The 22,715-nt window shown below is 38.4% G+C and overlaps 1 protein-coding gene across 2 annotated transcripts in view; it reads left to right on the top strand.

Annotated features, from left to right (window-relative positions):
• Positions 1-16,624, top strand: part of LOC128699487 (ESF1 homolog) — a 64,248-nt gene extending 47,624 nt beyond the window's left edge. For both annotated transcript variants that reach the window (XM_070098259.1, XM_070098260.1), the window contains exons 12-13: positions 872-1,024; positions 15,924-16,624. In XM_070098259.1, the coding sequence (XP_069954360.1) occupies positions 872-1,024; positions 15,924-16,037 (267 nt within the window). In that variant the 3' untranslated portion in view covers positions 16,038-16,624. The remainder of the gene's footprint in view (positions 1-871; positions 1,025-15,923) is intronic.
• The last annotated feature ends 6,091 nt before the right edge of the window (positions 16,625-22,715 follow it).

Raw genomic sequence — 22,715 nt, 5'->3', positions numbered from 1 at the left:
CTGAAGTATTGTTGCAGTGTGGGCAAGGTAGCATATATGACAGGATTCAGGGAAATCTGTTAGCCAGACTCAAGCCCTGGAGGTGAGACATACAGTGCCAGCACTCTGAAGGTTGGGTGGGAACGTTGTAGTCTGGAGGGGCATCTAAGCTGTAATTATGCACGCCTCTGGCAAGACAGTGATGGAGTGAGTATGTAATGGTAAAAGTGCATCTTCTTTTTTGGATCATGTTACCTAGGTGGGACATGGCCAATATATTAAAAAAAATGAACCACATAGGAAATGATGCAGTATTTATTTAATATATTTGACCCTTATTTAGAATCATACGATTTTTTTGCTCTGAAAATATCAAGGAAGAGTGTCAGGTACATCATATGTCTGTAAATATGATAGAGTTCTGTCTAAATTATTGCTTGTACAATATTCAACATCTATCTCTGTATGAAGTTAGTCAGTGCTGTATGATTCATATTTGTTTAGCTCTTGTATTTTAATATAATTATTCTGTTGTGACTTCACTAACTTAGTCTATTTTGTACGCATGCAACCTATGATTGCAAGTGATTGATATGTTTAGTTAAGACTATGTTTTAGGCCAACCCTCTCTAGCTAGGACAGAGAGCATAATAGGCTACAATTTTAAAGTGTTGTTGTTAAAAGGTCTAGGGTTTTAAAACGTCAGCCTCTTCCATGCTTTTGAAGATACTTCAGTGATGCTGGATAGTCTTATTTATACCTTACTTCAATAATAATAATAATAATATCATTCTTTGTATGAGCACTTTGGTCTAACCAGATTTAATAGTGTTTAGTCTTCTTCCAGGATAATGCACGTGTCTTACATTCTAAAAGATATGAAACTTTTCAGGTTAATGTTACTGACCCAAGATTTGCTCCTCTGCTCACATCTGGAGAGTACAACATTGACCCTTCACATCCCCAATTCAAACGTACCAAGGCTATGGATAATCTCATCAGTGAGGTACAAAGGAAAAGGATGGCAGAAACTTTTGAGAACCTTGTAAGTGCTCAGTTTTATGATTTATCAACAATTGCATTTTCTGATCTTAATTTATAAGATAATTATTACCACTATTAAATAAGCTACAGATATACAAATTTTCATTAAAAATAAAAATAAAATCTGTTTATGCTGTTGTTGATAATTGCTGGACTGTCCCAAATTTTTATAGCAAAGATTTAAAGCCAGGAAAGGTGATTTTAGTTGTATATAATTTTATTCATCAATCATACCACATACTCCACTAAAAAAAAAAAAAAAGATATATTATGAAATCCATTTTTTTTCTGGGAACAAATTGAGGTGGTTTGGATGCTTAGAGAGGCTGGAGCAAACTGAGATCAGTAGTTGAGCATATAACTTTGGATGTGAGGGAAGTAGGGGTAAGGATCATCCCAGGATGGGTTATAGGGAAGGGGTAAGGGAGATTTTGAGTACTAGGTGCTTGGACATCCAAGAGGATTATGTGAGTGTGTTAGATAAGAGTGCATGGAGACAAGTGGCTTTTAATGAATGAGCTATTAGAGTGTGAAGAGGAGAGATTTATATGAGAGGATTCAGGGAAAACTGGTTAGCTGGACCTGAGCCTGGAGGTGGCAAGGGCAGTGCTTGCACTCTGAAAGAGGGGTGGGGAAGTTGCAGTTGGAGGGTAATCTGATTGTGATGTGAACACACTTTCTGAGAAGATGGCAGTTGAATGAATTTTGGTAAATGTTTTCTTTGGGTTCTAGGTAGTAGGTTGGTAGACAGCAACCACCCAGGTAGGTACTACCATCCTGCCAAGTGAGTGTAAAACGGAAACCTGTAATTGTTTTACATGATGATAGGATTGCTGGTGTCTTTTTTCTGTCTCTTAAACATGCAAGATTTCAGGTACGTCTTGCTACTTCTACTTACACTTAGATCACACACACATGCATGTACAGTGGAACCTCGGTTTTCATTTATAATTTGAGGAGAACTTAAGCAATATTTCCCATAAGAAATAATGTAAATCCCATTAATCCATTCCAGACACCCAAAAATATTAACAAAAAATGCATTTTATAGAGAATAACTAGTTTTACATACAGAAAACAATGAGAAATAATTTTTTTTTTTTTTCAACAAGTCGGCCGTCTCCCACTGAGGCAGGGTGACCCAAAAAAGAAAGAAAATCCCCAAAAAGAAAATACTTTCATCATCATTCAACACTTTCACCACACTCACACATTATCACTGTTTTTGCAGAGGTGCTCAGAATACAACAGTTTAGAAATAAATATAAAATAAATATAAAGCACTATTTTAATGGATAAATGAACATATAAATCAGTTTTACCTTTATTGAAGACTCTTGTTGGCATATTCTTTATGAGATCCACATGGAGCTGCCTTGCCTTTTCACAAATTATCGCCTCCACAACACTATCTCCAGCTAACTGTTTTTCATTGATCCACACCAACAACAACCTCTCAACATCTTCAGTTGTTTGCCATCATTACCACCCTCTACCACTATCACTACCACCCTCTACCACAATCACTACCACCCTCTACCTTTTTAGAGGGTAGTAGTGATATTTCTCCACAAAGCTTTGCAACTCATTCTACGAGTTCTTTCTTGAATTCTATCGTGTTTCTCACCTTTATCAAAGGGCTGGCATTCGGAACTTTCTTTGGCCCCATGGTGGCTTATTTAGTAGTTGCACTCAATAAACAAGCACAAAAAACAATCAAGTATTACGAAATGTTTTGTGTGAATGCACAGGGTAATGTTCACTTGACAGGAAACAAAGCCAGACTAACTCAGAATGCGTGCATGGGATGCTTTGTGTGGGTGCGGGCACATGGACACGTTCCATACGGCGGATGAAAATCAAGGTGACAAACGAAAACTGGGAGAATATTTTGATGAAAGTTATCGAAAACCAAATTTGATGGAAACCAGGGCAAATGAAAACCAAGGTTCCACTGTACAAGCATATATATACACAAACTTCTGGGTTTTCTTCTATTTTCTTACTAGTTCTTGTTCTTGTTTATTTCCTGTTATCTCCATGGGGAAGTGGAACAGAATTCTTCCTCCGTCAGCCATGCGTGTTGTAAGAGGTGACTAAAATGCTGGGAGCAAGGAGCTAGTAACCTCTTCTTCTGTATACATTACTAAAATTATAAAGAGAAACTTTTGTTTGTCTTTTTGGGCCACCCTGCCTCAGTGGGATATGGCTGGTTTGTTGAAAGAATATAGTTGCCTATACCTTGACAAAATTTTGGGAACCTATTTGAACTATTCATGTGCAATAACTGCTTAGTTTTGTAGCAAGTGAATGGAAACAACTTTTCATGGGCTCACCCCTTAGTGCAGTCCTAGCCAATTTATATAGGGAGGACCTAGAATTCACATGGATCCTAACCCTTTCACTGTTGAAGGACCCTATGTTCAATGCTCCTTCAGTGTTGCAATTTAAAAAAATAATTCTGAAAATGAAGAACTTGACAAAGCTTCTGGAGAAAATGTTGCCACAATATAATGTCTCATTAGCTGCACTTGTGTCCTTTTACTTAACATTTTTCTCTTTCAACAAACCGGCCATGTCCCACTGAGGCAGGGTGGCCCAAAAAGAAAAATGAAAGTTTCTCTTTTTAACTTTAGTAATGTATTCAGAAGAAGGGGTTACTAGCCCCTTGCTCCCAGCATGTTAGTCGCCTCTTATGACATGCATGGCTTACAGAAGAATAATTCTGTTCCACTTCCCCATGGAGATAAGAGGAAATAAACAAGAACAAGAACTAGTAAGAAAATAGAAGAAAACCTGAAGGGGCATGTTTATATATATGCTTGTACATGCATGTGTAGTGTGACCTAAGTGTAAGTAGAAGTAGCAAGACGTACCTGAAATCTTGCATGTTTATGAGACAGAAAAGAAACACCAGCAATCCTACCATCATGTAAAACAATTACAGGCTTTCATTTTACGCTCACTTAGCAGGACAGTAGTACCTCCCTGGGTGGTTGCTGTCTACTAACCTACTACCTAGGTTTTACTTAACATATTGTAGGTAGTTCTACAAACATTATTAAAACTCATTTTTCTGATACTAAAACTGAATTGAAATTGGGTCAATAAGTAAGGAGCTATGAAGGTAGGAAGATGAAGGTCATTGATTTTGTGATAGCAACATTGGATGTTGCCATGCTGTGTATTGATACCTTTTTTTTTTCTTTTTTTTTTTTTTCAACAAGTCGGCCATCTCCCACCGAGGCAGGGTGACCCAAAAAAGAAAGAAAATCCCCAAAAAGAAAATACTTTCATCATCATTTAACACTTTCACCACACTCACACATCACTGTTTTTGCAGAGGTGCTCAGGATACAACAGTTTAGAAGCATACACATATAAAGATACACAACATATCCCTCCAAACTGCCAATATCCCAAACCCCTCTTTTAAAGTACAGGCATTGTACTTCCCATTTCCAGGACTCAAGTCCGACTGTATGAAAATAACCGGTTTCCCTGAATCCCTTCACTAAATATTACCCTGCTCACACTCCAACAGATCGTCAGGTCCCAAGTACCATTCGTCTCCATTCACTCCTATCTAACACGCTCACGCATGCTTGCTGGAAGTCCAAGACCCTTGCCCACAAAACCTCCTTTACCCCCTCTCTTCAACCCTTTCGAGGACGACCCCTACTCCGCCTTCCTTCTCCTATAGATTTATATGCTTTCCATGTCATTCTACTTGGATCCATTCTCTCTAAATGACCAAACCACCTCAACAAACCCTCTTCTGCCCTCTGATTAATACTTTTATTAACTCCACACCTTTTCCTAATTTCCACACTCCGAATTTTCTGCATAATATTTACACCACACATTGCCCTTAAACAGGACATCTCCACTGCCTCCAACCGTCTCCTCGCTGCTGCATTTACCACCCAAGCTTCACACCCATATAAGAGTGTTGGTACTACTATACTTTCATACATTCCCTTCTTTGCCTCCATAGATAACATTTTTTGACACCCTCATCACCTTACTCTTTTCTATGTTCACTTTCAACTTTCTACCTTTGCAATTTTTCTTTAGAATCTTCCATAAGCACAGTATCATCAGCAAAAAGTAACTGTGTCAATTCCCATTTTGAATTTGATTCCCCAAAATTTAATCCCACCCCTCTCCCGAACACCCTAGCATTTACTTCCTTTACAACCCCATCTATAAATATATTAAACAACCATGGTGACATTACACATCCCTGTCTAAGACCTACTTTTACTAGGAAGTAGTCTCCCTCTCTTCTACACACCCTAACCTGAGCCTCACTATCCTCATAAAAACTCTTTACAGCATTTAATAACTTACCACCTATTCCATATACTTGCAACATCTGCCACATTGCTCCTCTATCCACTCTATCATATGCCTTTTCTAAATCCATAAATGCAATAAAAACTTCCCTACCTTTATCTAAATACTGTTCACATATATGCTTCAATGTAAACACTTGATCTACACATCCCCTACCCACTCTGAAACCTCCTTGCTCATCCGCAATCCTACATTCTGTCTTACCTCTAATTCTTTCAATTATAACCCTACCGTACACTTTTCCTGGTATACTCAGTAAACTTATTCCTCTATAATTTTTACAGTCTCTTTTGTCCCCTTTCCCTTTATATAAAGGGACTATACATGCTCTCCGCCACTCCCTAGGTACCTTCCCCTCTTTCATACATTTATTAAACAAAAGTACCAACCACTCCAACACTATATCCCCCCTGCTTTTAACATTTCTGTCATGATCCCATCAGTTCCAGCTGCTTTACCCCCTTTCATTTTACGTAGTGCCTCACGTACCTCCCCCACACTTACATTCTGCTCTTCTTCACTCCTAAAAGATGGTATACCTCCCTGACCAGTGCATGAAATTACTGCCTCTGTTTCTTCCTTAACATTTAAAAGTTCCTCAAAATATTCTCGCCATCTACCTAATACCTCCATCTCCCCATCTACTAACTCCCCTACTCTGTTTTTAACTGACAAATCCATACTTTCCCTAGTCTTTCTTAACTTGTTTAACTCACTCTAAAAATTTTTCTGATTTTCATTAAAATTTCTTGACAGTGCCTCTTCCGCTCTATCATCTGCTCTCCTTTTGCACTCTCTCACCACTCTCTTTACCTTTCTTTTACTCTCCATATACTCTGCTCTTCTTATAACACTTCTGCTTTGTAAAAACCTCTCATAAGCTACCTTTTTCTCTTTTATCACACCCTTTACTTCATCATTCCACCAATCACTCCTCATTCCTCCTGCCCCCACCCTCCTATAACCACAAACTTCTGCCCGACGTTCTAATACTGCATTTTTAAAACTATTCCAACCCTCTTCAACCCCCCCCCCCACTACTCATCTTTGCACTAGCCCACCTTTCTGCCAATAGTCGCTTATATCTCACCCGAACTTCCTCCTCCCTTAGTTTATACACTTTCACCTCCCTCTTACTTGTTGTTGCCACCTTCCTCTTTTCCCATCTACTTCTTACTCTAACTGTAGCTACAACTAAATAATGATCCAATATATCAGTTGCCCCTCTATAAACATGTACATCCTGGAGCCTACCCATCAACCTTTTATCCCCCAATACATAATCTAATAAACTACTTTCATTACGTGCTACATCATACCTTGTATATTTATTTATCCTCTTTTTCATAAAATATGTATTACTTATTACCAAATCTCTTTCTACACATAGCTCAATTAAAGGCTCCCCATTTACATTTACCCCTGGCACCCCAAATTTACGTACTACTCCCTCCATAACATTTTTACCCACTTTAGCATTGAAATCCCCAACCACCATTACTCTCACACTTGATTCAAAACTCCCCACGCATTCACTCAACATTTCCCAAAATCTCTCTCTCTCCTATACACTTCTCTCTTCTCCAGGTGCATACACGCTTATTATAACCCACTTTTCACATCCAATCTTTATTTTACTCCACATAATCCTTGAATTAATACATTTATAGTCCCTCTTTTCCTGCCATAGCTTATCCTTCAACATTATTGCTACTCCTTCTTTAGCTCTAACTCTGTTTGAAACCCCTGACCTAATCCCATTTATTCCTCTCCACTGAAACTCTCCCACCCCCTTCAGCTTTGTTTCACTTAAAGCCAGGACATCCAGCTTCTTCTCATTCATAACATCCACAATCATCTCTTTCTTATCATCTGCACAACATCATCTTATCATCTGCACAACATTCAGACTTCCCACTTTGACAATTTTCTTCTTATTCTTTTTAGTAATCTTTACAGGAAAAGGGGTTACTAGCCCATTGTTCCCGGCATTTTAGTTGAATCCCTTCACTAAATATTACCCTGCTCACACTCCAACAGATCGTCAGGTCCCAAGTACCATTCGTCTCCATTCACTCCTATCTAACATGCTCACGCACGCTTGCTGGAAGTCCAAGCCCCTTGCCCACAAAACCTCCTTTACCCCCTCTCTCCAACCCTTTCGAGGACGACCCCTACCCCGCCTTCCTTCCCCTATAGATTTATATGCTTTCCATGTCATTCTACTTTGATCCATTCTCTCTAAATGACCAAACCACCTCAACAACCCCTCTTCTGCCCTCTGACTAATACTTTTATTAACTCCACACCTTTTCCTAATTTCCACACTCCGAATTTTCTGCATAATATTTACACCACACATTGCACTTAAACAGGACATCTCCAGTGCCTCCAACCATCTCCTTGCTGCTGCATTTACCACCCAAGCTTCACACCCATATAAGAGTGTTGGTACTACTATACTTTCATACATTCCCTTGTTTGCCTCCATAGATAACGTTTTTTGACTCCACATATACCTCAACTCACCACTCACCTTTTTTCCCTCATCAGTTCTATGATTAACCTCATCCGTCATAAATCCATCCGCCGACACGTCAACTCCCAAGTACAGTGGACCCTCGACCAACGATGGCATCGATTAACGATAAATCCGAGTAGCGATACATTTTAACGCAAAATTTTTGCCTCGACTAGCGCTAAAAAACTCGACCAACACTATTAGCTCCGTCTGAGACGCATCCACTTCTGGCCAGTGTTTACAAGCCAGCCAGTCACCGCAGTCGCTTCCAAGCATACAATCGGAACATTTCATATTATCACAGCCTTTTTAGTGATTGCACCTGCAAAATAAGTCACCATGGGCCCCAAGAAAACTTCTAGTGCCAACCCTACAGCAAAAAGGGTGAGAATTACTGTGGATATGAAGAAAGAGATCATTGCTAAGTATGAAAGTGGAGTGCATGTCTCCAAGCTGGCCAGGTTGCACACAAAACCCCAATCAACCATCGCTACTATTGTGGCCAAGAAAACGGCAATCAAGGAAGCTGTTCTTGCCAAAGGTGCAACTATGTTTTTGAAACTGAGATCGCAAGTACTCGAAGATGTTGAGAGACTGTTATTGGTGTGGGTAAACGAAAAACAGATAGCAGGAGATAGCATCTCTCAAGCGATCATATGTGAAAAGGCTAGGAAGTTGCATGACGATTTAATTAAAAAAATGCCAGCAACTAGTGGTGATGTGAGTGAATTTAAGGCCATCAAAGGTTGGTTTGAGAGATTTAACCCTTTGAGGGTTTTTGACGTACTAGTACGCATAAATTCTAGCGCCGTCAAATCTCACGGGAAAAGGCTGGTAGGCCTCCATATGAAAGAATGGGTCTATGTGGTCAGTGTGCACAGTATAAAAAAAATCCTGCAGCACACAGTGTATAATGAGAAAAAAAAACTTTCACCGTTTTTTTGGCATAAAACAGCGATTTTGCACTGTATTTTCATATGGTATTTATTGTTGTATTCTAGTTTTCTTGGTCTCATTTTATAGAATGGAATGCATATCACAGAAATTGAGATGATTTTAACTGGTTTTACAATGAAAAGTACCTTGAAATTGAGCTCAAAATAGCAGAAATGTTCGATTTTTACCAAAGTTCAAAAGTAAACAAATCATGCCAAGCGTCCAATACACATCAACTGGTGAGTCTAACATTCTTTTGCAAGTGCGCCAATATGATTTATACCATTTTTTACACTAATGCAGTAGTCTGCATAACAGTAAATCTTCTATTTTTCGTGAAAATAAAAATTCAAAGTGGAAAGCAAAAGAATGTAAGAGGGGCCTTGAGACGTGACTAATGAACAGAAGAAATGTCATTTTAGTGCCAGGAATGTATTTCTTGTTTGTTCTGGACCCTATTCGGAAATTGGCACTTTTTGAAATTTGTGTGAAATTGGCAAAATTGCTAAATTCTGACCACTGTATTGGATAGTTGACAATGGTAAATGGGTGGTTTCTTGCACTCATTCAATAGAAAAAATGTAGTTCTTGCGAAATATTCATGTTTTTTGTCGACTAGTATAGAGGAATTGGCCGAAAATGGGGCTCAAATTGGGCAAAATCGCCGATGCGTAAACATCTCCGAGACCGCTAACTTCGCGAGAGCATAATTCCGTAAGTTTTCCATCAAATCTCATAATTTTGGTGTCATTATGATCGGGAAAAGGTTCTCTATCTTTTCATAAGAAAAAATTTTTTTTTTTTTTTTTTAATTTGGCCGACCCTGAGAACGAGTTTCTGAGAGGGCCTGTTGACCCTCAAAGGGTTAAAGGGAAGGGAAGTAACCCTGGAAAAGGACCTGACACCTCAAGTCCTAATGGAAGGGGATTCCCCTTCTAAACACTAAGACCATCAACACTCTCCCCTCTTCCCATCCCATCAATCATCACCAGCTCTTCAATAAAGGTAAGTGTCATGTAACTGTGCATGTCTTCTTCAGTTTGTGTGTATTAAAATTAATATTTCATGTGGTAAAAACAATTTTTTTTTTCATACTTTGGGGTGTCCTACACGGATTAATTTGATTTCCATTATTTCTTACGGGAAAATTAACTTGACTAACGATAACTTTGACTAACGATGAGCTCTCAGGAACGGATTAATAGCGTTAGTTGAGGGTCCACTGTATCTGAAAACATTCACTTCTTCCATACTCCTCCTCCCCAATTTGATATCCAATTTTTTTTTATCTAAATCATTTGATACCCTCATCACCTTACTCTTTTCTATGTTCACTTTCAACTTTCTACCTTTACACACATTCCCAAACTCATCCACTAACCTTTGCAATTTTTCTTTAGAATCTCCCATAAGCACAGTATCATCAGCAAAAAGTAACTGTGTCAATTCCCATTTTGAATTTGATTCCCCAAAATTTAATCCCACCCCTCTCCCGAACACCCTAGCATTTACTTCCTTTACAACCCATCTATAAATATATTAAACAACCATGGTGACATTACACATCCCTGTCTAAGACCTACTTTTACCAGGAAGTAGTCTCCCTCTCTTCTACACACCCTAACCTGAGCCTCACTATCCTCATAAAAACTCTTTACAGCATTTAATAACTTACCACCTATTCCATATACTTGCAACATCTGCCACATTGCTGCTCTATCCACTCCATCATATGCTTTTTCTAAATCCATAAATGCAATAAAAACTTCCCTACCTTTATCTAAATACTGTTCACATATATGCTTCAATGTACAAGTCTCTCTCAACATTCACGTTTTCAGCTTTCGCGGGCTTCACACATTCGCGAATTCCCAACCGCCAAATTCCCAACTGCCAAATTCCCAGCCGCCAAATCATATTCAAGTTTCCCGCCACCTGCGAGTCCCTACTACCCTCCCTCCTACCCCCGCAACTGACAGCCAGCCCTCCCACCACTCAGTGTGGTGAGTGTTTTCTTTGTTCATTATTTGCTATTAAACTGCAGTATAAATAATGTAAACCCATTCATGACTGCATATTGGAATGGTTATTCGGACAGGTATTAGACGGTGACATGTGTTTACTCTTGAACACAGCAAAGAATCAAACATTTCTGCTACTGCTAATAATAACAATAGTAATAATAATAATAATAATAATAATAATAATAATAAATACGATATAATTGAAGAAGGAAGTTGTACAAAAATACGAGGGAGTGGTTGACACATCGTCAGTGTGGCTTTGTTTATGCTGGAGTGAGCATTAGTCTCCCTGCTCTTCCAAACATTTTACAATAATTCATTGTGTTTGGTACTTGTAGATTGAGTGCAACTGGAGTGGTAGAGGCAGCTGTTGAGGCAGCTGTTGAGGCAGCGATTGAGGCAGCTGTTGAGGCAGCGATTGTGGCAGTGGGTGAGGCAGCGATTGAGGCAGTGGGTGAGGCAGCTGTTGAGGCAGCGATTGAGGCAGTGGTTGAGGCAGCTATTGAGGCAGTGGGTGAGGCAGCTGTTGAGGCAGTGATTGAGGCAGTGGGTGAGGCAGCTGTTGAGGCAGCGATTGAGGCAGTGATTGAGGCAGCTGTTGAGGCAGCGATTGAGGCAGCTGTTGAGGCAGCAATTGAGGCAGCTGTTGAGGCAGCGATTGAGGCAGTGGTCACTGAGGCAGCTGTTGAGGCAGCGATTGAGGCAGTGGGTGAGGCAGCTGTTGAGGAAGCGATTGAGGCAGCTGTTGAGGCAGCTGTTGAGGCAGAGATTGAGGCAACTGTTGAAGCAGCGACTGAGGCAGTGGGTGAGGCAGCTGGTGAGGAAGCGATTGAGGCAGTGGTATTTAATAACATACATGTTATTAATAATAATAATACATGTTATTAATATGTACTATTATTATTTATAACATATATGTTATTAAATACCACTGCCTCAACCGCTGAATTATTGTGAAATGTTTGGAAGAGCAGGGAGACTAATGCTCACTCCAGCATAAACAAAGCCACACTGACGATGTGTCAACCACTCCCTCGTATTTTTGTACAATTTCCTTCTTCAATTATATCGTATTATTATTATTATTATTATTATATTATTATTATTATTGTTATTATTATTATTATTATTATTATTATTATTATTATTATTATTATTATTATTATTACTATTGTTATTATTAGCAGTAGCAGAAATGTTTGATTCTTTGCTGTGTTCAAGATTAAACACATGATGTCACCGTCCAATACCTGTCCGAATAACCATTCCAATATGCAGTCATGAATGGGTTTACATTATTTATACTGTAGTTTAATAGCAAATAATGAACAAACAAAACACTTACCACACTGAGTGGTGGGAGGGCTGGCTGCCAGTTGCTGGGGTCAGAGGGAGGGTAGTAGGGACTCGCAGTGGTTGGGGAAGTGGTGGAGGCATTGGTGGAGTCTGTGGTATTTAATAACATACATGTTATTAAAGCATAACATGTATATATTTAGTACAATTTACGACGTTTTCATGTATTTTATGATTGTTCATGGTTCAACAAGTTAAGGAAGCAGTATTGTATTATATTTCCCTACAATATATTGGGGCACCAAACATTCACGGTTTTTCAACATTCGCGAGGCTCTTGATCCCCTAACCCTCGCGAATGTTGAGGGAGACCTGTAAACACTTGATCTACACATCCCCTACCCACTCTGAAACCTCCTTGCTCATCCGCTCCTACATTCTGTCTTACCTCTAATTCTTTCAATTATAACCCTACCGTACACTTTTCCTGGTATACTCAGTAAACTTATTCCTCTATAATTTTTACAGTCTCTTTTGTCCCCTTTCCCTTTATATAAAGGGACTATACATGCTCTCTGCCAATCCCTAGGTACCTTCCCCTCTTTCATACATTTATTAAACAAAAGTACCAACCACTCCAACACTATATCCCCCCTGCTTTTAACATTTCTGTCATGATCCCATCAGTTCCAGCTGCTTTACCCCCTTTCATTCTACGTAATGCCTCACGTACCTCCCCCACACTTATATTCTGCTCTTCTTCACTCCTAAAAGATGGTATACCTCCCTGACCAGTGCATGAAATTACTACCCCTGTTTCTTCCTTAACATTTAAAAGTTCCTCAAAATATTCTCGCCATCTACCTAATACCTCCATCTCCCCATCTACTAACTCCCCTACTCTGTTTTTAACTGACAAATCCATACTTTCCCTAGGCTTTCTTAACTTGTTTAACTCGCTCCAAAATTTTTTCTTATTTTCATTAAAATTTCTTGACAGTGCCTCTCCCACTCTATCATCTGCTCTCCTTTTGCACTCTCTCACCACTCTCTTTACCTTTCTTTTACTCTCCATATACTCTGCTCTTCTTATAACACTTCTGCTTTGTAAAAACCTCTCGTAAGCTACCTTTTTCTCTTTTATCACACCCTTTACTTCATCATTCCACCAATCACTCCTCTTTCCTCCTGCCCCACCCTCCTATAACCACAAACTTCTGCCCCACATTCTAATACTGCATTTTTAAAACTATTCCAACCCTCTTCAACCCCCCCACTACTCATCTTTGCACTAGCCCACCTTTCTGCCAATAGTCGCTTATATCTCACCCGAACTTCCTCCTCCCTTAGTTTATACACTTTCACCTCCCTCTTACTTGTTGTTGCCATGTTCCTCTTTTCCCATCTACCTCTTACTCTAACTGTAGCTACAACTAAATAATGATCCGATATATCAGTTGCCCCTCTATAAACATGTACATCCTGGAGTCTACCCATCAACCTTTTATCCACCAATACATAATCTAATAAACTACTTTCATTACGTGCTACATCATACCTTGTATATTTATTTATCCTCTTTTTCATAAAATATGTATTACTTATTACCAAATCTCTTTCTACACATAGCTCAATTAAAGGCTCCCCATTTACATTTACCCCTGGCACCCCAAATTTACCTACTACTCCCTCCATAACATTTTTACCCACTTTAGCATTGAAATCCCCAACCACCATTACTCTCACACTTCATTCAAAACTCCCCATGCATTCACTCAACATTTCCCAAAATCTCTCTCTCTCCTCTACACTTCTCTCTTCTCCAGGTGCATACACGCTTATTATAACCCACTTTTCACATCCAATCTTTATTTTACTCCACATAATCCTTGAATTAATACATTTATAGTCCCTCTTTTCCTGCCATAGCTTATCCTTCAACATTATTGCTACTCCTTCTTTAGCTCTAACTCTGTTTGAAACCCCTGACCTAATCCCATTTATTCCTCTCCATTGAAACTCTCCCACCCCCTTCAGCTTTGTTTCACTTAACCCTTTGACTGTCGCAACTCCTAATCCTGAGGTGTCTCCTGGTGTCGCAAAATTTAAAAAAAAAAATAATTTTTTCTTATGAAATGATAGAGAATCTTTTCCCGATTGTAATGACACCAAAAAAACGAAATTTGATGGAAAACTGACGGAATTATACTCTCGCGAAGTTAGTGACCTCGGCGCTGTTTACAAATCGGCGATTTTGCCCACTTTGAGCCCTATTTTTGGCTAATTCCATTGTTCCAGTCGCCCAAACTCATAGCTATTTCTCTAGAACTCCATTTTTTCTATTGATTGAGTACAAGAAACTGCCCATTTACCGATTTCAACTACCTAATAATGTGGTCAGAAATTTGCAATTTGGCCAATTTCACGAAAATTAAAAATATGACAATTTCAAAATAAGGTCCAGAATGAACAATGCCAACATTCCTGGCTCTAAAATAACATTTTCTTTGTTCATCAGTCATGTCTCCAGGCCCCTCTGATATTACTCTTGCTTTCTATTTTGAATTTTTATTCAAACAAAAAATAGAAGACTTACTATTATGCAGACTACTGCAATACTGTAATAATTGTATAAATAACATCAACCCATTCATGACTGCATATTAGAATGGCTAGTTGGACATTTATTGAACAATGGCATCATTTGCTTACTTTTGAACATTGGCAAAAATCAAACATTTCCCCTACTTTGAGCTCCATTTCTAGGTTTTTTTTATAGTAAAATCAATAAAAATCACCTCTATTTCTATAATATGTTTTCCATTCTATCAAATGAGGCCAAGAAAACGAGAATACAACCATAAATACTATACGAAAATAGACCACAAAGTCGGCATTTTAATTAAAAAAAATGGTCGGAGTTTTTTTTTTCTCATTATGCACTGCGTGCTCCAGGATTTTTTTTATATGGTGCACACTGACCACACAGACCCATTCTCTCACATGTGGGCCTACCAGCTTTCTCCTGCTTGATTTTAAGCCGCTAGAATTTATGAGTATATATACGTCAAACACGGTACCTCGTAAGACGTATATATACGGCCGCGACAGTCAAAGGGTTAAAGCCAGGACATCCAGCTTCTTCTCATTCATAACATCCACAATCATCTCTTTCTTATCATTTGCACAACATCCACGCACATTCAGACTTCCCTCTTTGACAATTTTCTTCTTCTTATTCTTTTTTAGTAATCTTTACAGGAAAAGGGGTTTACTAGCCCATTGTTCCTGGCATTTTAGTTGACTTACAACACGCATGGCTTACGGAGGAAAGATTCTTATTCCACTTCCCCATGGATATAAAAGGAAAAGTAATAAGACCAAGAACTATTAAGATAAAATCAAAGAAAACTCAGATGAGTGTGTATAAATAAATGTGTACATGTATGTGTAGTGTGACCTAAGTGTAAGTAGAAGTAGCAAGACATACCTGTAATCTTGCATATTTATGAGACAGACAAAAGACATCAGCAATCCTACCATCATGTAAAACAATTACAGGCTTTCGTTTTACACTCACTTGGCAGGACGGTAGTACCTCCCTGGGTGGTTGCTGTCCACCAACCTACTACCTGATTATTATTTATTTAAATTATAATAGGTACGGCAAGTTGCATGATATGAGTAACATTAATTCTGCTGTTGTGTTGTCTTATATTTTTTTATGTTTATTGTGATAGTAATTGCTATATGATTCTCCTCAGCCTGTTGCTAAGAAGCAGAATAACCTAGAAATGAACAAGGACTACGAATTATCACTCCTGGTTAAGAAAGTGAAAAACAAAACAAATATTACTATGAAGAAACAAGGGATGTAAAATATTTTTGATGATCTACCAGTCAACTGTACTCTTTAGTAGCATAAAGTGCATTACTGTACTTTTCTGTATTAAGAATTTTTTATGTTTTTTTTTTAAAATTTAGGAATATTCATATGATATAAGAGATGTGACAGTGACTATCCCAATTTAGACTTTACATACATTGTAAATTTTAAAAACTTGTAAAAATATAACTGTACTTGCAGAATGAAATGCATTTTGGGTAGTTTACCTCAAAACAATAAATATGAGTATATTTTACTACCTTTCTGTAAATGTTTTCTTTCTGTACAGTTCTAAAGTTAAATATTTTCAATTAAATTTTACATACCAGGTAAAAGGTGATATTCTAGGATACAAATTGTAGAACACAGGGTATGCATGTATTTAATATGTTGTGTGCCTGTGTTCGGGGATTTTGGGTCTTGCAGTGAATGATGGAGAGATCCATTTTTAAGCACTACTGTCTCATTGTGTTCCACATTTTTTTGTATCTTAGTATCTGTGATATTTTGGACCATTGCAACAGCCACCATGAAGGAACTAAAAATGAGCATTTAGCTTGAAATAAAGCTAGAAGTGGAGACGGTCTCTCATTTAACCTAAGCAAGTCATGCATGCATTCAAGAGAAATATATAGTTTATCAACTTAATACCCTTCAATGGGGTACCTTGATGCTGGTAATGAGCTCATGATCTGAGAGTTGAAGCTACTCTTCCCTTGGATCAAACTTGATTATGTTGAATTCCCACATCACTGTATGACCATTATGGCCTTAGCAAGTTACCATGAATACAGTAAACCCTCTTACAATGTGATTTCACATAGCACAATTCTATTGCAATGTAATTTAAAAAGTGCAACCAAAAATTTTTGAGCGAACAAAAATCTTGACTGAAATGTAGTATCAGCACACCTCTGGCAAGACAATGATGGAGTAAGTGATAGTGAAAGTGTTTATTTTTTGGGTCGTTCTGCCTTGGTGGGAGACAGCCGGTATTTAAAAAAAAAAAAAAAAGAAATTTGGGTAGTACACTCAATAAGTTTTCTAATCTGCTGGCTGAAAGCCACAAGTTGTAGAGCTTCCTGCCATTCTTTCTAGCAAGAGCAATTTATGTTCATTTAGACAGCCTTTTTTCCTTAACTAATTAATGTTTTCCAAAATTTATACAACTTGTAAAATGCTTAATTTATAAGGCAGGGTGACCCGTAAAAGAAGAAACACTTTCGTCATCATTCACTCCATCACTGTCTTGGCAGAGATATGCCTACACCACAGTTATAAAAATGCAACTTATCAACACCTGTATAAAAAGCTTGAAGAAAATATTCAGTGTACATTTATATGATGCAACCATGAAAGTTCAGTATCATATAGTATCTTAATTATACTGTACTTACACATTTCCTATGCCTTTTACTGTAGAAATGCATACTGGATCAGCTACTGGCTATGATGAACTAGACACATGTGCAACACTTGGATATCTTTATTGCTGAAATGTTTCTCCTGAGGAGCAGGCTTCTTCAGTCAAATAGAGGTAACTTCTACACTGGAGGAAGTGGAGAGGTGATTTTAAGGTGTTCAATTCTTTAGCTTTGACAGGTGTTTAGTTCTGTAGCCTTGATTGAAGGTATTCAGTCTTTTAGCCAGTGTAAAAGTCGTCTTTATTTGGTTGAAGAAGCCTGCTGCACAGGTTCCTCCACAATGACAGAATGGCTCTCAGACATCTACCAAAATACCTCAACTCGACAAACATCTGATGACACTGATACCATAACTTGCATGCTTAATCATTTTCCGAGACATACCAACTGGAAACCTCTACCCCTACAAGAAATCTTTATAAAACAACAATTAACGAAATTCTTCTCACTACAGAACACAGACTGATGCACACCTTACTGACCACAACATTGGCAAAAACTCATCACCTCAGTCAGCTAAGATATCACATTCCATGTGCCAGAAAGAGGATGTGCATTATTAATGTAATGACACTGACCAAGTCACTAAAACTATCGCTAACCACACTGCTGTCATGATACAGTGACATTCCTTCATTTTATAAACGTTATATTACAGGAATATTTTAGAGAAAGCATTCTAGATATTCAAGAGCAACTCCAACTACAACATTTTCCTGTCATCAAAGTTGAAACTTAGGTTAGTCCGGCCTGTGGGTGAAGATAATGCCCAATTATTATTACATTCATGGGAAGTGCTAAACCTGTAGGAGTCATACAGTACCTGGGGATATGGAACTCATTAACACTTGTTTCAAGGAATTGGAGCATATGTCCAATTCCTTAGAATAAGAACCCCTAACGAGCAGACATCCAAATAGTTCAGCCGAACTAATATAAAATTCTCACCACCTTTCCTTCTCAATCTCTTAAACACGTCAATGCTTAGAAGTAAGAATTCAAACAAATATCCTAAAAATGCCAAAAGACCTGGTGCTTTGCCCACTCATTTAAATACTGTATACCACAAGTGTAATGCTAAGTTAGTTGAGGAGCAGATCAAAATAATTTACCCTGTAATCATTCTCCTTGGCTTTACTGCAGTGAAGCACAAACCTCATATTCTCATTCATTTTCCTTCTGGATAATGAGAAGGAAGGTTTGTCATATAATCAAGCTGTGACCCAACTTTGTCAATAGGGGAGAATGTCATTCCTACTTCAGAGTTCCATGGTATCCTCAGTATCTAATGATGACCTTTACCATTTAATCCATTTATGATGTTCTCATTTTTACTAAATGTTATCTCTACTTTCTCAGCAAGCACAGTCCTCTTCAGCTATTCTTCTAGCACCTATGCCATAATCCCAAAATAAATTAACCTCCAACCCCAAGACCTTATTCCCACCCTCCCCAATAATTTCAAGTTTTATCTTTTTGGTTAGCCATCCTCAAACTTTACAACCTTGCCCCACCAATCCTGGATGAAAGAAATTAGTTTTGCCTTCACAGGCTCCTTCATCTCAAAGAGAAAACCAATCCATTTTAACCTCTTCTTACCTTGGCAACTGCCAATACCTCTTTGCCTTTATTTTCCTCTCTCACTTCTTGCACCACACCACTTTACTATTCAATGACTTCAGAAACCTTTGAGGTCGATATACATCAGTATTTATTAAAGAGACAAATCCAGAAATGGATTGACAAATCTCATCCTAAATGAGGAAAATCCCCAGGATGCTAGTGATGCAGAGAATTGGACTTTTCCTTCGCTCCTTAGGGTCAAACCTGAAGGACTCCCATTCACCCAGGCGTTGTATGGTCCCTACGGGTTTTGCACTCTCCAAGAATGTAATAATAATATGGATGATAGGGGATCGCTTACAATTAAAGCGTCAACATTAAATACATGGATACAGTTGAGTGCAAGGAGTATAGTAACCATCTCACTTGCAGGAGTGGAACTGATGTGTGCTCCAGTTTCTATACTGGAGTCATCTTTCTACATAACACCACCAATACCAACTGCACCACTGGAATGGCAAGGTGTGTTATCAACATATATATTTTATGGACGAGTGCTGTGTAACTAAGGCATCAATACAACTTCAGATGTCTAATCATACTTGGCTTTAAGACAAAAATTAATTGTGATCCAATAAGGCTCTGCATTAGTGGAAGGTTGTGTGCTTAATTCATGTTAAGCACTAAACCCACACGGGCCATTCAGCGCAAGACGCAGTGGAAGTTTAAGCCTGTCTGCTGAACACAAGACAGATGCACTACCTGTTTGTACTTGCCTATATGCAGTGGAAGGTTTTCAGTCTTTTACGGGTAAGGTAGGGGGAGGTGGTAGTACGTATGCTTTATATGAAGGAGGGTATTAAAACTTGCTGAAGTTGGGTCATAGCTCTTGGCTTGTAAATTCAATGTGTTGAAAATAAGAAATTAAGTAAATACATAAGGCTCTTTTATGAGAGTAGGTGTATAACAATGATGATGCTATGTGTAAATTCTGATAAAAGTGCCTGAAATACCTTGGGAATTTCCAAACATTTAATAAAAGAAAGGCTGTGGACTCCAGACTGATTATCAGCTGATACCATTCCCATGAGATAATGCCAAGAGTGAGAAATTTCGAGGATGTTTGTAAAGCATTTAAAATTACCTTAATGGCTTTTCATTATTATTATACTTATTATTATTATTATTATTATTATTATTATGGGGAAGCTCTTACTTCGTAGGGGTCGTACAGTACCTGGAGAATGGGAGGCATCAAGTTTGATGGAAATCCAACGAAGGGCAGGGTAGCTGCTTGTGGTGGTGGCAGTGGTGGGCGAGGTAAGTATGAGTCTTATCTCTCATACCTTCAAGTTTCAGAGTAAATGTGACAACATAAGAAAGGAAAACATTCTTAAGGAATTTGAGTTGATACAGAATGTAACAGCTTGTCTGTGGTGAAAAAGGTTACATGTGGCCTTAAAAATAATCCTCGTGTAGTTGATAGGCTTTAAACCCCATTAACCAATCAAGCTTGTCCTTTTATTCTTAAGTTATAATATTTCTTCCTAGCCTAATCCCAGTCTAGATTATCCTAATGATGAAATGATTATGAATGTCATCTAGTATGTATGTTCTGAATTCATCGAAGATAAAGGAGGCCACTTAATCGCCTATAGAATAAACATCTAAAAACTTAGTGAAGTACTGAGTAGGGTGAGGAGCTGGAGGTAAGTTCCTAGTAGCAATTAAACCTGAGGGAAATGGACACGAAAGACATCTTATTTGAAAGTGATTCGGTCCTTGAACCTTGATCGCTTCAAATATCTACGTATTTTTCATCACAAAATTAGGTACATCCATACTGTGCAATATAATATTTACGTTGTGAGAACAAAAGCTGGCTATATTTCTGTTATATTCCATCACACAGAATGGGTTACTACTTTTAGGCACATTGCTACCCTAACCGTGAGGGTTTTGATTACTAGGTGTTCCTTGTATTGCACAAATTGTTATTATGGTCACATGAAAAACAAATGGGAGGTGATTTGATTTTATCAAAGGAAGGGAAGGGCAGTGTGGAAAATACTGTATATTTTCCAGAAATACGGTAATTTATAGGTAAATAGATGGCCTATATTGTATTTAATAACATTTATGTCATAAAAAATGGGAAATTTTCTGCACTTGCGCAGAGAAGACAGTCGCCATTGCTGTTTGAATTGAGAGTAACAGACTTAGTGAATGGGAAGAATTTTTCGTGCTCTAGAGGTTAAAATTGGGCTGACACCTCTCAAATAGGAGGCAAAATTGTTGGATGTGCATTCCTGCATAACTTGAGTATCAGGCGACAGGACAGGACAACTCCAGGAACCTCAGATAAGCTGTCTAATTTATGTTTAAATTCTGGCCAGTAAATTTTTCATAAATGTAGGCAAAAGGGGGGGTCCTGTACATGACACATTAATCTCCAGTCAAATTGGTGAGTGATATTAAGATATATTTTCCTTCTGTTATGTAATTGTGTATATATATAAGCATTTATTATTTTTAATATACAGTCCACAAATTTATATATTTACCAGCATTCCTGGTGATGTATCTTTTATTTGCAATTAATAGGTCCAGAGCAACTTGTGGATATGACAGTGGTAGGTATCGAAGGGGGGCATTTTTTGCGACCTAGGTGTCCCAAATTCCTACTTGTCTAACTGATAAATAATAATTATCTTTGTTCATTTACTGTTATGTGCATAATGATACATTCAGATAAATGCAATTTTCCACAGGCAGCTCCAATTTCTCGGGTCAAGAACTTTACACCGTCACTAAGGCTGAAGGATATTTCTAGGACAAATCGCCTTTTTTCTGTCTTTACCTTAATTGCTCTTATTTTTACATGAAACTATAGTTACAGTTTTTACTGTCTCATCTTCATTGTCACTCTACCCTACGTTCTTATTACATTTTGTCCTTTTGTTTGTTTATTTTTCCAACTTTTTATCCAACATGTCCTAGTCCATGAGTAACTTTGGGGAAGCGCTAAATCCACAGGGGTTATACAGCGGCCTGGGCAATAGGGTGGCCCGGTGGCCTGGTGGCTAAAGCTCCCGCTTCACACACGGAGGGCCCGGGTTCGATTCCCGGCGGGTGGAAATTCCGACACGTTTCCTTACACCTATTGTCCTGTTCACCTAGCAGCAAATAGGTACCTGGGTGTTAGTCGACTGGTGTGGGTCGCATCCTGGGGGACAAGATTAAGGACCCCAATGGAAATAAGTTAGACAGTCCTCGATGACGCACTGACTTTCTTGGGTTATCCTGGGTGGCTAACCCTCCGGGGTTAAAAATCCGAACGAAATCTTATCTTATCTTATCTTATCTTAGGAGGTAATCAGGTTTGAATCGAGGAAGGGTAGGGTAACAACAATCCCTTGGACCAAGAGCCGTTCACCTGCTCCCTGAAAAGTGAGCAGTATGGAAAACAAAATAAGAAGGGCAGGATTACGTTCTCTTCACGAGATAAACAAGATGATAAATGAGACACATGTAACATCTGGTTATCTTTTAGACGTTACGGCATCCAGTGGGTTTATCAATACAATACATGGAAATAATGTGAAGACTAGAAAATATATACAGAAGACAATGGAAGATGAGGCGAAGACTAGAAAATATGTACAGCAGACGCCGCCAAGACA

Source organism: Cherax quadricarinatus, chromosome 61 (genome assembly GCF_038502225.1).
Source record: "Cherax quadricarinatus isolate ZL_2023a chromosome 61, ASM3850222v1, whole genome shotgun sequence".
Classification (NCBI taxonomy): Eukaryota; Metazoa; Arthropoda; class Malacostraca; order Decapoda; family Parastacidae; genus Cherax; species Cherax quadricarinatus.
Note: the sequence above shows the minus strand (reverse complement) of the source record. Positions and strands in the feature narration are given on the sequence as shown.